Source organism: Nannospalax galili, unplaced genomic scaffold (genome assembly GCF_000622305.1).
Source record: "Nannospalax galili isolate Female #2095 unplaced genomic scaffold, S.galili_v1.0 scaffold786, whole genome shotgun sequence".
Lineage (NCBI taxonomy): Eukaryota > Metazoa > Chordata > Mammalia > Rodentia > Spalacidae > Nannospalax > Nannospalax galili.
The window spans coordinates 720,771-738,846 of record NW_008355774.1 but is presented as its reverse complement, the minus strand read 5'-3'; the positions used below and the strand labels follow the sequence as shown (position 1 = coordinate 738,846).

Genomic DNA, 18,076 nt, shown 5'->3' with positions numbered 1-18,076 from the left:
CCATTGCCACTGTTTCCGTGGGCTTGGGTTACCTTTTCCCAGATTGCACTGGTTTGGTTTTGTTTGCCACCAGGAGTCACTGTGTTGTTTTTTGCTTTATACACATAAGTGCATGTCTTACCTAAGTAGAATTCAGTTTCATCTCGGGCATAAACACCTTCGATTTTAAGAAGAGCTGTATGTTCTCATTGGTTCTGAAGACCCCGCTTATAGCCAGCAAAAGTGGCCTTGCACCACAGCCTTCCAGACATATTTGCCTTTTAGAAGTCCTGTTCCCAGCAGGCCTCCACTGGCACCAAGATGGAGGAAAGAGCAAAAGCTTTCTTTTACTATTTTTTTTATTTATTATTTTTATTTTATGTGTATGTTTGTATTGCTTGCATGTAGGTAAGTGCACCCATGTCGTGCAATACCCACGGAGCACAGAAGAGGCTGTTGAATCCCCTGGGACTGGAGTTATGGACAGTTGTTAGCTGCCATGTGGGTGCTGGGATTCGATCTCAGGTCTTCTGCAAAAACAACCAGTGTTCTTAACTGCTGAGCCATCTCTTCAGCCCCTAAAGCTTTCTTTTTTTAAAGATGGGGTCTTATTATGTATCCCTGCATGGCCTGGAACTCACTATGTAGACCAGGCTGGTCTGGAACTCAGAGAGATCTGTCTACCTCCACCTCCTGAGTGCTGAGATTGAAGGCATGTGCCACCGTGCCCTGGCATGAAAATTATTATTTTAAAAAAATATTTATTATTTTAATTTTTTTGTGTGTATGAGTGTATTGCCTACATGGATGTAAGGACACCTGTGTGCAATGCCCCTGGCGATCAGAAGAGAGTGTTGGATGCCCTAGAATTGGAATTATGGACAGTTGTTAGTTGCCATGTGGATGCTGGGAATTGAATTGGGGTCCTCTGTAAGAGCAGCCAGTGCTCTTAACTGATGAGCCATCTCTCCAGCCCAAAAATTATATTTTAAACCAGATTAAAAAAAATATTATTATTTTTAAAATATTATTTTCATTTCTTTATGTGTATGGGTATATTGCCTGCATGTATGTGAGTGTACCCATGTTGTGCAATGCCGCAGAGGTCAGAAGAGGGCTTCAGATTTCCCTGGAACTGGAGTTGAAGATGGTTCGTAGCTGCTGTGTGGGTGCTGGGAATCGAACCCAGGTCCTCTGCAAGAGCAGTCAGTGCTCTTAACCGCTGAGCCATGTCTCCAGCCCCCCAGATTTTTTAAAAAAAAATATTTTGTTTATTTTTATTTTATGTGTATGAGTGTATTGCCTGCATGTATGTGAGTGCATCTGTGTCGTGCAAAGCCACAGAGGTTAGAAGAGGGCTTTGGATTCCCCTGGAACTGGAGTTAAGGATGGTTCATAGCCGCCATGTGGGTGCTGGGAATCGAACCCAGGTCCTCTGCAAGAGTAGTCAGTGCTCTTAATCGCTGAGCCATCTCTCCAGCCCCTTAAAAAAGATTTTACTTGTTTCTGTTTAGGTTTCTTTTATTTTTGATAATGATTTTATTAAATAGTAACCAAATAATAGGTTTTGAGAATGTTAGAGTTGGACAACCATGTAATTTTTTTTGTTCAAATTGGCTGCTTTCAAGAGTAAATAATATTGTTGTGGAAGTTTGTTTGTTTGTTTTTTAACTTCAAGTCAAATCATTAAAAAAAATTTTTTTTTTTAATTTTTTGTATATGAGTATTGCCTGCATGTATGTAAGTACACTCATGTCGTGCCATGCCCATGGAGGTCACAAGAAGCCATCAAATTCCCCTGGAACTGGAGTTATTGATGGTTGTTAGCAGCCATGTGGGTGCTGGGTCTTGAACCCAGGTCCTCTGCAAGAGCAGCCTCTCTTCAGCCCCCAAGTTAAATCATTTTTTATAACTTTTGAAATGTAGCAAAATTTTTGGAGTTCAGAGTTGCATAAATATGAAAAATGCACATTTCTCGGAGTTAAGCTATGAAGTTGTTCTTTTGACTTTGTTCTGAAGTTTATTTATAGAAAACATCTTTAATAAATGACAGCTAGTTTAAATATCTGTTTTCTTCCCTCCTAACCTCTAGTTATAAAAATCCTGTTCAGTGTTTTCTTTTTTTTAAATGTTGATGGGCATCTTAACACTAGGGCTAAGCATGCCTTCTGCCATGGAGCTGCACCTACAGCCTAGTGTTGTTTTCCTTGATGTTCTGCCTTATTGTTTTTTGTTTTGTTTTGTTTTTGTCTTTTTGAGACAAGGTGTCCCTGTAGCCCCCAGCTGGCCTGGAACTTGATATGTAGACCAGGCCAGCCTTGAACTCACAGAGATCTGCCTGTCTCTGCCTTCCAAGTGCTGAGATTAAAGGTGTGTACCACCGCACCTCGCTGTTCTGCTTTATTGTTAAGCCTTGGTCTTAGCATGCTTATAATCCCATGATTTGGAATGAAATTTGAGAAAAAGTTGTAATTTTTCATATCTTCAACATGATGCAAATAATTTTTATCTTGAGTATCTGTATTTCATTTTATTTTTTATGCAAAAGTAAATTTATTTGTGAAATAACTTTACATTCTGAATTCAAGGATCAAGATTATAGGACTGGCCCAAGTGAGGAGAAACCTAGCAGGCTTATTCGTTTAAGTGGGGTGCCAGAAAATGCCACAAAAGAAGAGGTAAGGTGTATGTTCTTTCTTTAATTTAAAAAAACAAAACAAAACAAAACAAAACTCAGATGTGGTACACAAATCTATATAATCACTCAGGCATATGCAGCAGGATTGCTTGTTTGAGGCCAGCCTGGACTACATAGAAGATCTAGTCTCAAAATGGGAAAAAAAATTCACTTAAAATTAAAGATTCATAGGAAGATACAAAGAAATGTATAGAATGAGGTGTGGTGATATAGACCTATAATCTGTAGTCAAAAGGCTGAAACAGGCTGGGCGTGGTAGCACATACCTTTAATCCCAGCAATTGGGAAGCAGAGGCAGGCAAATCTCTATGTGGTCAAGTCCAACCTGGTCTATGTAGTGAGTTTCAGGCCAGCTGGGGACACACAAACACACACACACACACACACACACACACACACAAGCTGAGATAGGAAGATCAAAAGTTTGAAGCCCAGGGAAGGATAGTGGGGCAAAGCAGATAGAGCAATGTACAGTGATACTTATGTATGAAAATGTCATAAATGAAACTCATTTTTGGTGTGCTAACCAAAAATATTAAGGCCTGGATATGGTGACACAGGCCTTTAATCCTGCACTCACATGGACATAGCCATACACAGATATACAAAATTAAAATAACATTTTTTTAAAAAGATAATGGTTTCAAGCAGTCAGAAATTTTCTGAAAAAAAAACTAGAGATTTAAAAACAAGACATAGTGACACATAGCTAAAATACAGTTCTTGGGAGGTAGAGGCAGGAGGATCAGGTGTACAATGATATCCTTAGATTTGAGGCCAGCCTGGGCTACAAGAGACTTGTCTCAAAACACAGCAGTAGCAAGCAAGAAGATTTAAAGTGTCATTGGAATTGGGCTATTTTCTTTTCTTTTGTAAATTATATTGTGTGTGAGCCTGGTGTGGTGCACACACCTTTGAAGACAGAGGCAGGTGGATCTCTGAGTTTTAGGCCAGTGAGGGCTACAAAACCCTGTCTCAAGGACCCAAAAGAAAAATTACATTTTGTTTGTGTGTGTGTGGGGGGGTGTACACATGCTATGGCATTCATGTGGGTTAGAGGACAGCTTGTGAGTTGATTTTTTTTTTTTTTCTTCCTTTCACTAAGTGGGTCCTCAGGATCAAACTCAGGTTAGTCAGCAAGTGCCCATTCCTGTTGAGCTGTCTCACTGGCTCCAGGATTGGATGATTTTAGATTGAGCTCAGGCCTAAATGCAGTGAGAGAACAGGCCATTTGAAAATAGAGCAAGTAATAGGGGGCTGGAGAGATGGCTCAGTGGTTAAGAACACTGGTTGTTCTTGCAGAAGACCCGGGATCGAATCCCAGCACCCACAGCTGTCTGTAACTCCAGTTCCAGGGGATCCAACAGCCTTTTCCATGCTCCACGGGCATTGCATGACACTGGTGCACTTACCTACATGCAGGCAATACATGCATACACATAAAATAAAAATAATAAAATATTTTTTAAAAAAGTGCTGGGTGTGGTAGCGCACACCTGTAGTCCCAGCACTTGGGAGGCAGAGGCAGGTGGATCTCTGTGAGTTCAAGACCAGCCTGGTCTACATAGTGAGTTCCGGGACAGCTGGGGCTACAGGAAGACCCTGTCTCAAAAAGACCAAAAAAAAAAGAAAAGAAAATAGAGCAAGTAACTAAACTGAGTTGCCATGGCCCTGCATTGAATCAGATTGAATTCAGTGCTTTGTGTTTAACATGAGAAACTAAGCACTAAAAGTTTACAAGCTGCAAGTAAGGAGAGGCTTGGAATACAGACACACTGTGTGTGTGTGTGTGTGTGTGTGTGTGTGTGTGTGTGTGTGTGTGTGTGTAAATTAATATATATATTTCCTCTCCTGACCCAGATTGGCCTCAAACCTGTAAGCGTCCTACTCTCTTGGCTAGTTGGGATTATGAATATGTGCGATCATGCATTTAAAAAAAAATAGCATGTTAATGGTTTAAATTTGGCTTTATAAAATAATCATTGCTTTAAATTACATAGGATTAAAAACCAGGGAAAATATAAAAATTAGTTTTTGTGATTTGTATCATTAGTATAAATGCCATATTCTTGCAGATTCTTACCGCCTTTCGGACTTCTGATGGCATGCCTGTAAAGGGGTTGCAGTTGAAGGAGTATAACACGGGTGAGTTTTCTTACATGCATGTGGCCTTGGGTTAGAAAGGGTCATGGACAGATGTCTGCATTATGTGCAACTTTTAAAAAAAATTTTAAGAAATCACAAGTAAGATTTCCAGAAGCTTCCTGTTGGTACCTTCAAGTAACAACAAGCTTTAGTTTTAGCTGTGCTTTTTTTTTTGTGTGTGTGGATGTTTGTCCACACATAGGCTATGAGGATTCATGTTCCAGTTCTTCTGAGTGCCTGTGACACATAATGTGAGTGTTGCAGCTTCCCTCCCTGAGTATGTTTTTTATGATTAAATTATTAAGTTTTATATTTATGTTTTTCATGATGAGGGGATGCTTACATTTGAGCTTAGTGAGATTTAATAAGCTTGCTATATATTAATTTTGCATTTCATTGTTTCAAAGTGGAATTTAACAGCTTTCCAGAGAAATTGTTCAAACTTGTGGTTTCCCTGAGATTTTAATCTTTCTCTGAGAAGAGTCCTACAACAGCTAAGTTTTGAAATCATGGATAGATCCAAAGGTGCTTTTTCTTTGACCTCTATTCTGTAGTCTGTTATGCAGGGTGTATTTATATTATTTTAGAGTATAAACTTGGGTCAGATCCTTGAAATCTTACTGAAATGCCAAGAACTCACAGTTTAGACTAATATTTTTAGGATTACATAATATGAAGTAGCTTTAAAATAAAGGTAATCTAATCTGTTTTGTAGAATTTTAAAGTGAAGGAGCTGGAGCATTAATTAATCTTTTCAGATGTTACAAAGTCACAGTAATGCATTTAAAGACATCTTCAAGCAAGAATGTGTCACGTTTTGGAGGATAGAGTTTGCTTTTATTTATTTAATCTGTTATTTTTTTTCAGTGCTGAGGATTGAATCCAAAGTCTTATGTGGGCTAGGCAAGTGCTCCATCTCTGGGCTGTTTCCACAGTTCCTATAGTTTACTTAAAAAGAATTTACCAGGGAGTGGAATTTTTCTCTCTACTAGATAGCTTCTTTTTCTCATGGGATTTGCAGTGAAAAATTATACACACAAATAAATTATTGGGCCCAAAAGAATATGGTGTTTAAGTATACAAATATCTTTTTCTTGTTATTTAAGAATAAATTCAGAAAACCTGACTTTGTGGAAACATGACTAAGAGTTGATATGTAATTCTTACATATGTTAGTTTTGCTGGTTACTTTTTGTATGTGTCTCATATACATTCTCTTTGGTAAGTAAAGGTAGAAATTACAGGCTAGATATGCTTTTTAACTTACAGGGTAGTAGCCTCAGTTTCTGTCTTGTGTGATGAATTGTGCTTCCATTAAATATTGATACATTTAGAAAAGAAGAGGTATCTTCATATTTAAATGGTAGCTATTTTAACTCTTCAGTTTCTCTATTGTTGATTTTCTTTTAAATTGTCAGTTTTGCAAGCAGGATAAAAATCGCACAGTCATTTAGGATTCAAAGAGAAAGTTCTTAAATTTGTTAGCTGTAGTAGTTACCAGAATCAAAATTGGTAGAGCAAAGGTATTAATATACAAATGAAATCATTCAAGACGGTGGTTTCAAAAAAACAAGGAAACATGGGCCTTTTATTATCTTAAATGATGTTGTATTTAATATATACACTTAGGTAGTTTTTTTTTTTTTTAATGAAAGGATTTGGTTACCAGTTCTATGTTAATTGCTATTACATTTACAGTAATGACAGAATGAAATTTGAAAATGCTGGTCAGATCAAGTTACTCCCATGTCTAAAACCTTTTTATGGCCTTCTGTCTCACATGGAAGAAATTCCTATTTCTTTATTCTAACTTACAAACCACTATGTAAGCTGGCCTATGGCTGTTTGACCTTATTTTGTACTACTCTCTGACTTCTATTATGCTGTAGCCAAACTGAACTTTTCTCCAGTCCTTGATAAATACAAACTTGTTTCTTTGTCAGCCTCTACACTGTTCTTCCTTCTGATCCCCTAGGATCAGGTCTTCTAGGGTTTGGTTCTTGGCTTCATTTTTACATCATTGAGGCATTGCCTCACCAACCAATCTAAAATCACTCCATAGTCATTTTTTTTAAAAAAATTACATCCTGCTGGGCATGGTGGCGCACGCCTTTAATCCCAGCACTCGGGAGGCAGAGGCAGGAGGATCTCTGTGAGTTTTAGGCCAGCTGGGGCAACAGGGAGAAAAAGACCAAAAAAAAAAAAAAAATTACATCCTTATTTATTGGAATAGGATATATCACTGTAGCACATTTCTTGTTTTTTTGTGTGTCTTATTCCTCTCTTTAGAAAGTTAGCACCACATCAGCTAAAACCTTGACTGCATTATTTGTTCTTGCTTTCCCAGTGCTTGGCAATAGGTTCTTTGTGTGGATGGAGTGGCTAACTCTACAGCGTATGTGGAGAACATCTATGATTTTCTTTCAAATCAAGAGCATTAAAGGGTAGTTTGGGTTTTAAAGAAGATGCAGCTTAGGCATTATATATCAGCTGAAGAATATATACTTTTGAAAGAATCAGATATTCTGAGAATTTTTATATTTACTTGTTAAAGTGTCATATATAAGGGACTGGGGATGTAGCTCAGTTGATAGAGTGTATTGGTAATTCATAATTGAAAGCTTTAGGGTGTGTAGAGTTCATCCTTTTAGTCTCATTATAAAGCTAGGATTGGTAATGCACATTTATAATTCCAGCACTGAGGAGACCAAGGCAGAGAATCACAAGTTCCAGGTCAGCCATAGTGAGACCCTGTTCATCAGTTCCCTAACCCCCACATATGCACACACATATGTGTGCATGCACACACAAACTATAAAGAAGCTCATTGTATAGCAGGCCAAGATTTGCCTCAAAACTTTCCTGAAAGTTTACCCAGAAACTTGATATTTAAGGGACTTAGGATTTTAAAATTAAAGATAAGGGACTATAGATCTATGTATGATCTGTACTTTTTCATTTTTCTTTTTATTTAAAGGGTACGAGTGTAGTGCTTGCATGTATGTAAGTGCACTCATGCTGTGCAATGGCTGTAGAAGCCAGAAGAAGGCATCAAATTCCCCTTTAATTGGAATTACAGATGGTTGTTAGCTGCCATGTGGGTGCTGGGAATCAAACCTGGGTCCTCTGCAAGAGTAGCCATTGCTCTTAATCACTGAGCCATCTCTCCAGTGCCTACTTTCTTATTTTTTCATTTGGTGTTTGCAAATATAACCTCTTTAATTACATATTGCCTTGAGTTATATTACTATATTGTTTAAAAAAAATTTTGTTATTTTTATTTCATGTGTTTGAGTATTTTGACTGCATGAATGTAAGTGTACCAGGTGTATGCAGTGCCCACAGAGGCCAGAAGAAGGTATCAGATCACCTGAAACTGGAGTTGCAGATGGTTGTTAGCTGCCATGTGGGTGCTGGGAACTTGAACATGGGTCCTCTGGAAGAACAACAAGTGTTCTTAACTGCTCAGCCATTGTTTCAGCCCCTATATTACTATATTCTTGACAAAAGTGTCAGGAGAAAAATGTGTTTTGGTGACTGGATAATCTTTGGAGTATATTACATATAGTTGGAATACTACTCATCATTAAAAATGAAGAAACTGTTCATGTATACGAGAATAGAGGAAGTATGTTGACTGAAAGAAACCAGGTAAGACACTGTGTATATTACCATAGGAAGAAACTAGTTGATATCTGCTATACTGTAGGTAAGTCTTGAAAACATTAAAGAAGTCAGACACAAATAACCTTAGATTTTATTATCCCATTTGTATGAAATTTCCAAAATAGGCCTAGCCACAGAAATAGCAAATTATTTGTAGGCTAGAGAAATGAGGAGTTACTGTTTAATAGGTATAAGATTTCCTTTTTCTTTATATTTTATTTATTATTTTTATTTTATGTGTATGTGTGTCTTGCCTGCATGTAAGTAAGTGCACCCATGTCGTGCAATGCCTGTGGAGGACAGAAGAGACTGTCGGATTCCCTGGAACTGGAATTACAGACAGCTGTTAGCTGCCATGTGGGTGCTGAGATTCGAACCCGGGCCTTCTGCAAGGACAGTCAGTGTTCTTAACCACTGCACTATCTCTCCAGCCCCAAGATTTCCTTTTAAGATGGTAAAAATGTTCTGGAACTAGGTAGTGGTGATAGTTGTATAACACTATGAATATACTTAAAAAAAATTTTTTTTTAATTTTATTTTATGTGTATTAGTGTATTGCCTGCATGTTGTGCAGTATCCGGAGGTCAGAGGACGGCACCAGATCCACCGGAACTGGAGTTTTAGATGGTTGTTAGCTGCCATGTGGGTGCTGGGAATGGAACCTGGGTCCTCTGCAAGAGCGGTCAGTGCTCTTTTTATTTTTATTTATTTTTTTGGTCTTTTTGAGACAGGGTCTCCCTGTAGCCCCAGCTGTCCTGGAACTCACTATGTAGATCAGGCTGGCCTCAAACTCACAGAGATGTGCCTGTCTCTGTCTCCCGAGTGCTGGGATTAAAGGTGTGCGCCACTATGCCTGAGTCTTTTTTTATTTTTTTGAGACAAGGTCCCATGTATCTTAGGCTGGCCTCATGCTCTGTATGTAGCCAAGGATGACCTTGAACTTCTGATTTTCTTGTTTGTACCTCCTGAATGCTAAGATTATAGGTGTCCACTACTATGCCTGGTTTATATAGTGCTAGAACCCAGGGCATTAATGCATGTTAGGCAAGTACTCTGTCTACTGATCCATATCACCAGCCTAGGGGTTTTTTTGTTGTTGTTTTTTGTTTCATTTGGTTTTTTGTTTGTTTGTTTGTTTTTTGAGACAGGGTCTCATGTAGCCCACCCTGGTCTTGAACTACCATACCTGTTTTAAAAACAGTATATTTTACATTGTATATACTTTGTGTGTGCGTGCGTGTGTGTGTGTGTGTGTGTGTGTGTGTGTGTGTGTGATGGAGTTTGGCCCAAGCTGACTTTGAACTCCTGAGGTCAAGCAGACTTTCTGCCTTAGCATCTTGAGTAGTTGGGAATACAAGTACATACTACTATGCCCAGTTTTCTTTACAACTTTTTAGAAAGATGTTATGAGATTCCACTTTTGGAAAAGGCAAAATATTAGGGATAGAAAATATGGTTGCTGGCCGTGCGTAGTGGCTCATGCCTTTAATCCCAGCACTCAGGAGGCAGAGGTAGGTGGATCTTTGTGAGTTCAAAGCCAGCCTGTTCTATATAGTGAGTTCCAGGACAGCTGGGGCTACAGGGAGACCCTGTCTCAAAAAAGGCCAAAAAAAAGAAAGAAAAAAGAAAATATGATTGCTAAGATGTTGGGGAAAATGTTGATTTTAAAGTGGGAAGCATGAGGGTTATTTGGGTTGTAATAGAATTGTTCTATTGATGTGGTTATAATCGAATATTAATGTTAAGTTTACTAAAGTGGTACCACTATGGTTATAGTGGAGAACATCCTCATCTTAAAAATTCTGAGATTGTTAGAAGTGAAGGACCATGGTCTATCCATACGGCTTGCTTTCTTCTGGCTTAGGAGATATATTTGATGTATGTAGAAAAGGAAAGAAGAGGGTGATGTTAAAATAATTGTACCTAGGCAAAGGATATTATGAGTGTTTTGCCTTTTTTAATTAAAAAAAAATTTTTTTTTGAGACAGGGTCTCCCTGTAACCCCAGCTGGCCTGGAATGTGCTATGTAGATCAGGCTCACCTTGATCTCACAGAGATTTACCTGCCTCTACCTCCTGCATGTTGGGGTTAAAAGTGTGAGCTACCATGCCCAGCTTTTTAATTTTTTTAAAAAAAAATAATTTTTCTGGGGCTGGGGAGATGGCTCAGAGGTTAAGAGCACTGACTGCTCTTGCACAGGACCTGGGTTCGATTCTCAGCACCCACGTGGCGGCTGTGAACTGTCCTTAACTCCAGTTCCAGGGGAATCCAAAGCCCTATTCTGACCTCTGTGGCATTGCATGATATGGGTGCACTTGCATGCAGGCAATACACTCATACACATAAAGTAAAAATAATAATATTAAAAAAATAATTTTTCTAAGCTGGGTGTGGTGGTGCATGCCTTTAATCCCAGCACTTGGGCAGAGGCAGGAGGATCTTTCTGAGTTCAAGGCAATCTTGGCCTTGTAGCTGGGCCTACAAGGATACCCTATCTCAAAAAGACAAAATAAATAAATAATAAATAAATAAATAAATAAAATTTAAAAAGGTTTCCTAAGATTAAAAAAAATGTTATGTGTATGTGTTTTGCCTGCATATATGCCTGATGCCAGAAGAGGTGAGGTATCGGATGCCCTGGAATTAGAATTACTAACAGTTGTGAACTGTCAGTATGGGTGCTGGGAACTGAATCTGTGTCCTCTGCAAGAGTAGTAAGTGTTGTTAACAACTGAGCCATCTCTCCAGCCCCAGTTTTTTGGTTTTTTTTTTTTGTACTAGTATTCTTGCTTTTTTTGGTCTTTTTGAGATAGGGTCTCTCTGTAGCCCCAGTTGTTCTGGAACTCCCTATGTAGACCAGGCTGGCCTTGAACTCATAGAGATCCACCTGCCTCTGCCTCCCGAGTGCTGGGAATAAAGTTGTGTGCCACCACGCCCAGCTCTTGCAATTTTTTAAAAAATTTTCAGTGTATGAGTATATTGCCTGCCTGTATATACGTGCACCTGTGTTGTACAATGCCTGTACAGGTCAGAAGAGGTTGTACCCCCTAGAACTGCAGTTACGGACAATTGTTAGCCACCATGTGGGTGCTGGGAACTGAACCCAGGTCCTCTGCAAGAACAGCCAATGCTTTTAACTACTGAGCCAGCTCTCCAGTCCCCGATTCTTGCAACTTTTAACTTGGAAAGTCTGTCAAAGGAAAGATTGAAAAACTGGCATAAACAAGTGGGTTGAGACAGAGGATTGTCAAAATTTGAGGCTAGCTTGGGCTTCAAAGTTAGACCGTATTTCAAAAGGCAAAAGAATGGCCAGTGACTTGGCTCAAGCTGATAAAGGTGCTTGCTGTGCAAGCCTGTGATCTCTGGAACGCACGTAAAGGTGGAAGGAAAGAACTGACTATGAAGTTGTTCTCTGGCTTCATGTGTCATCCTGTGGCCTGGCCTGTGCGTGCATGCAGACATGCATATAACCAGAAAAAAAATTTTTTGGGGGGGGTCTTTTTGAAACAGGGTCTCTCCCTGTAGTTCCAGCTGGCCTGGAACTCACTATGTAGACCAGGCTGGCCTTGAACTCACAGATATCCACCTACCTCTGCCTCCCAACTCGTGGGTCTACAGGTATGCACCACCATGCCTGGCTTAATCTTTTTTTAATAGACTTTCCAAGTTAAAAGTTGTAAGAATCAGGGACTAGAGAGCTGTCTCAACAGTTAAAAGCATTGGCTGTTCTTGCAGAGGACCTGGGTTCAGTTCCCAGCACCCACTTGGTGGCTAACAACAATAGCAAAAAAAAAACCCAAATCACTAAAAACCAGAGTAACATAAAGCTAATATGTCTGGTTTCTTTGTTGTAGAGTGTATCATATATCCCAAGCTGGTCTCACATTGTCTTTGTAGACACAGATGACCTTGAATTTCTAATCTTTTCTGCTGCTGCCTCCCAAGAGCTGGGACTACAGGCAAGTACCACCATGCCAACAAGATCACTTAAAAATTTTTTTTATTAATTTTATTTTATGTATATGAGTGTATTGCCTGCATGTGTGTAAGTGCACCTGTGTCATGCAGTACTTGCAGAGGTCAGAAAAGGGTGTCAGATCCCTTGGAACTGTAGTTATAGATGGTTGTTAGCTGCCATGTGGATGCTGGGAGTTGAACCTCTGCAAGAGTGGCCACTGCTCTTAACCACTGAGTCATCTCTCCAGCCCATAAGATCACTTTTATAAATGCATTTTTATGAGTAAAGAGACTATTCAGCACAGACAACAGTCTGTTGATTGATGCTTATATCTTCTTGAGAGTTCATAATTGATTGTTCCTAGTTTCAGTTGAGTTCATTATGCTATGCCTAGAAAATAATACTTTCACCTTTTAAAATAAAATAATATTGCCAGGCATGGTGGTGTACGCCTTTAATCCCAGCACTTGGGAGGCAGAGGCAGGTGGATCTCTGTGAGTTCAAGTCCAGCCTGGTCTACATAATGAGTTCCAGGACAGCTGGGGCTACACAGAGACCCTGTCTCAAAAACACCAAAAGTAAATTAAAATAATACTGCCAGGTGTGGTGGTGCACGCCTTTAGTCCCAGCACTTAGGAGGCAGAGGTAGGTGTATCTCTGTGAGTTCAAGGCTAGCTAGCCTGGTCTACAAAGAGAGTTCCAGGCCACCAAGGGGCTACAGGGAAACCCTGTCTCAAGAAGACAAAATTAATTAATTAATTAATTAAAATAATACTCTGTAATCCTGAAAAAATTATGGTTCCTCCTTTGTCTCCTGCCATACCCATGCCATCATATATACCATCCAAAATATTATAGAGTATTATTTGACAATTCAGTCATTCCTCTACCCAATGTAACTGTAGTATTGAGATCCTAGAAATATGCTGATGAACACAAGCAATGAAATATTTTGATCATAGAGAGATTTAGGTTTTTTGGAAAATGGCTATTTGAACTGAGTATTCTGAATCTTCTGAACAGTTCATAATATCTTTTTTTTTTTTTTTTTTTGGTTTTTTTTAAAAAAGAGTCCCCCTTGAGCCCCCGCTGGCCTGGAATTTTTTCTTATTTTTAATCCCCAGGGGTTTAAAATGGGATTTTTTTTTGTTTTTTTGAAAAGTGTTTTTTTAATTTAGTATTTTGAATTTTTTTAAAATGTTTTAATATTTTTTTTTTTTTTTTTTTTTTGGTCTTTTTTGAAACAGAGTCTCCCTGTAGCCCCAGCTGGCCTGGAATGTTTGCTCATTTCTAATCCCAAGAGGTTGATAATAGGATATGTTTTAGTCTTTTTGTGTTATTGTAACAGAATACTACAGACTGGTTAAATTTTAAAGCAACTGGTATACTGTGTATCTCAGACTAGTCTCGAATTTGTGGCAAACCTCCTGCCTTTTCTCCTCGAGTACTGGGATCACAGACATGAGCCACCAGGCTGTTTTTATTGATTGATTTATGGATTTTTTTTTTTTTTTTACTTTTAATTTTATGTGTATGTTGTCTGAGTGAATATATATGCACCACATGAGTCCTGGTGTCGGTGGAGGCCAGAGAAGACATTGGATCCCCTTGAACTGGATTTATAGGCAGTTGTAAGCTGCCCAGTATGGGTGCTGGGAACTGAATCTAGCTCCTCTACAAGAGCAGTAAGCACTCATAACCACTGAGCTGTCTCTCTGGTCTCTTATTTATTTATGACACAGGATCTCGTATAACCCAGGCTGGTCAAAACTTGGTATATACCCAAGGATGACCTTAAAGTTCTGATCTTACATCTACCTACCTGAGTGTTGGCATTACAGATGTTGGTCACCATGCCATATTTATTATCATACTAGGAATCAAACCCAGGGCTTTGTGCATAGTAGGCAAGTGTATTCTACAAGTGAGCTACACTGCTACATTCTCAGTCCCCCCACCCCCCAATATGTACTTCTTACATTTCTGGAGACTGGCAAGGTCAAGGTCAATGGTCTACATCTGACAAGGACCTTCCTACTATATCATTCTATGGTGGAAGGTAGAAGGTCAAGGGAAGGCAAGAGACAGAAGGTATCATTCATCCTATAATCTGGAACCTATTCCTGAGGTAACTAACCCACTCCTACAATAGCAGCATTTATCCATTTATGAGTGTAGAGCCCTTAAAACCTAATCATTTGTTAAGTTCTACTTAACAATGGTTTGTTGCTTTAGGGGGTTATATTTTTCACCCTTGAACTTCAGAGAGCACATTCCAACTATAGAAGTCACTTAAAGACAATAGGATTAAAAGAGAATTGATGCCTAAATGAATACCTGGAAGTAATCATTATATACAGTGATCAGTAAATACATATTATGTCCACTAAGTTTTAGAGGGTAAGATAAAAGAAATCAGTGCTTTTTAGGGTGCTTTTTAGGGATTTTACAGGAAATGATCAGGCAAGAATTAGAGAAAAATGTACTTAGACTTGAAGCACTTCTTCCTAACTTAGTCTCCTGAGTACTGGGATTACCATACCTAGGATATATCACCATGCCTAGCTTTGTTGGGGTTTTTTTTTTTTTTTTTTGTTATTGTTTTTGCAACAGTATCTCCCAGGAGCCCCAGCTGGCTTAGAACTCACTAGGTAGATGAAGTTGGCCTGGATCTCACAGAGATCTGCCTGCCTCTGCTCCCTGAGTGAGTGCTGGGATTAAAGGCACTGGGATTAAACAAGCCCAGCCTCTTTGTTTGTTTGTTTTTGGTCTTTTTGAGGCAGGGTCTCAAAAAGAATTACAGGTATATACCACCATGCCCTGTTTAAGATGTGGTTTTGTCTTTTCACACACACCTTGAACTTTAGGCTATAATTCTTGGGCTCAAGTAACCCTTCTTGCCTTATTGCTCCCTATTAGCTGAGATTATAGAGAAGTACCACCATACCCAATCTCTCCAGCACATATTTTTTTTAAAGTAATATTTATAATCTTAAAATATTTTGGCCAGCCTGGTCTTCATAGCAAGTTCCAGGCCAGCTGGGGCTACAGGGAGATCCTGTCTCAAAAAGACCAAAATAAAAAAAAAATCTCAGTCATTTACACATAGTAGACCCTGAGAAACTGAAAAGTCCTACTTAGTTCAATATGACAATGATTTCTTGCCCCTTTTTTTCCCTTGGATCAAAGAAGAAAGTATTAATGAGGTTGTTATATTGTATTATGTGCTACAGAAATTCCTAGTAACTATGTGCATTATGTGTGAATTAATGGGTAATAATATTGTATTATTGGCCTATATTTATTCAATCCCCAAATGAATTAACACGTATGTGTAAACTCTAGAAGTAGAGCTAGTACATTATGTTATTCCAAGTTTTCTTAGAAAGGTAGACAGACTTAATTTTCATTTCTAAAAATATGCATTGAAAGCATATTTTTAGTGTAGTGGCACATGCCTTTAATCCCAGCACTCAGGAGGCAGAAGAGGTGGGTAGATCTGTGAGTTCAAGGCCAGCCTGGTCTACATAGTGCGTTCCAGACCTGCTGGGGCTACAGAGAGACCATGTCTCAGAAAGACCAAAAAAAAAAAAAAAAAAAAAAGCATTGAGAGTGAAGTATAGAGACTCAGGTCTGCTGGTGACGGAATGAGTGAAGGCAAAGAACTCAACCCTCAGGTGGAGAAGAGTTTAATTCTTTAGCAGTGCTTTTTTTATACTTTCGAAACTATAATTACAAGCTTGTTGTTTGTGCCAAAATACACGAAAGAATTAGTTTCACATAGAACAAAACATATTCTATAGGTTTACATTTAAAGTTAATCAGTAGGCTACAAAGAATATATTAGTTTCTTGCATAATCTATGGATTTTAACAATTTCCAGGAGGGCTAGTCAGCCAGTGATTATGTTTAACATTAAACAGTCATCCTATATTTTGCAGTGGCATGACTTAGACTTATGATGTTTTTCTCTGTTCTATGACTAAGGCATTCCACTGAGCCCAACATTCTTGTTTTCAAAAAAATATCCAGACCTCATCCCTGACCATTCTTAACCTCTTCTTTGCTGTTCTCCTTCAGTAAAGTTTACATTTTAAGCACATGTTCTACCTGTTTTATTTCCATCCTGGGAGTATCATTTTCAGTTCTATCATTTGTATCAGTATAAATAATTTAAAACAGTATTAGAAAAATAAAATTTGGGGCTGGAGAGATGGCTCACTGGGTTAAGAGCACTTGCTGCTTTTGTAGAGGACCTGGGTTCAGTTCCAGGAGATCCGATGCCCTCTTCTGACCTCCACAGACATTGAACACACATAGTACATCTACATACATGCAAGCAAATCACACACAAAAAATAAAAATAAATGAGGCCTTTAATCCCAGCACTCAGGAGGCAGAGGCAGGCGGATCTCTGTGAGTTCAGGCCACCTGGTCTACATAGCAAGTTCCAGGCCAGCTGGAGCTACAGGGAGACCCAGTCTCAAAAAGACAATAAATAAATGAATACGATTTTTTGAGATAAGGTCTCACTATGTAACACTGGTTTTCCTGGAACTTGCTCTGTGGATCAGCCTGGTCTTGAAGTCTCAGAGATCTGCCTGCCTCTGCCTCTCAAGTACTGGGATTAAAGGTTTATACTACCATGCCTGGCCTTAAATGAATAAACAAATTTTTTAATTAATTTTTTTATTTTTAACTTTTGAATTAATACGGAACCCTAGAAAATGCTTTTATTTATTTATTTATTTACGTGTGTGTGTGTTTGTTTGTGTGTGTGTATGCTTATGCTTGTTCCATGGTGCATATATAGAGATCAGAGGACACCTTTCAGGTGTCTCCTTCCACCCTGGGTTCCTAGAATTGAGCTCAGATATCAGGCATTCATGGCAAGCTGCTGAGCCATCTCACTGGTCCCAAAATATATTTTTTAAATATTTAGTTTATTTTTTATGTGAATAAGTCTTTTGCCTATATGTATGTAAGTGTACCCATGTCATGCAATGCCTGTGGAGGCTAGAAGAGGGCATTGGATCCCATGGAACTGGAGTTACAGACCATTATTAGCTACAATGTAAGTCCAAGTCCTGGGAACTGAACTCAGGTCCTTTGTAAGGGCAAGTAGTGCTCTTAACTGGCTGAACCATCTCTCTAGCCTCCTCTCTTAATATTAAAAAAAAAAAAAGAATATTTGACTGGCTGAGGGTAGTAACATGTGTCCAGTACTTGGGAAGCAGAAGCAAGCAGACCTCTGTGGGAAGTTGAGGTCAACCTTGTTCACATACTAAGGTTCAGGCCAGCTAAGGCTACTTAGTGAGACCCTGTTTCAAAAAAACAAAAAACGAGGGGCTGGAGAGATGGCTCAGCGGTTGGGAGCACTGACTGCTCTTGCAGAGGACCCGGGTTCGGTTCCCAGCACCCATATCGTGGCTACGAACCATCCTTAACTCTAGTTCCAGGGGAATCTGAAGCCCTCTTCTGACTTCCATGGCATTGCACGATATGGGTGTGCTCACACACACACAAGCAATACACTCATACACATAAAATAAAAATTGAAAAATAAATAAATGCCGGGTGTGGTGGCACACACCTTTAATCCCAGCACTCGGGAGGCAGAGGCGGGCAGA

At 39.0% G+C, this 18,076-nt stretch overlaps 1 protein-coding gene across 5 annotated transcripts in view; it reads left to right on the top strand.

Annotated features, from left to right (window-relative positions):
* Rbm6 (RNA binding motif protein 6) overlaps positions 1-18,076 on the top strand; it is a 127,853-nt gene that overhangs the window by 24,597 nt on the left and 85,180 nt on the right. For 4 of the 5 annotated variants that reach the window (XM_008853153.2, XM_008853154.3, XM_029556136.1 and 1 more), the window contains 2 exons: positions 2,568-2,657; positions 4,753-4,822. The exons of the other annotated variant lie outside the window; for it this stretch is intronic. In XM_008853153.2, coding sequence (XP_008851375.1) covers positions 2,568-2,657; positions 4,753-4,822 — 160 coding nt within the window. The remainder of the gene's footprint in view (positions 1-2,567; positions 2,658-4,752; positions 4,823-18,076) is intronic. 5 annotated transcript variants of the gene reach the window in all.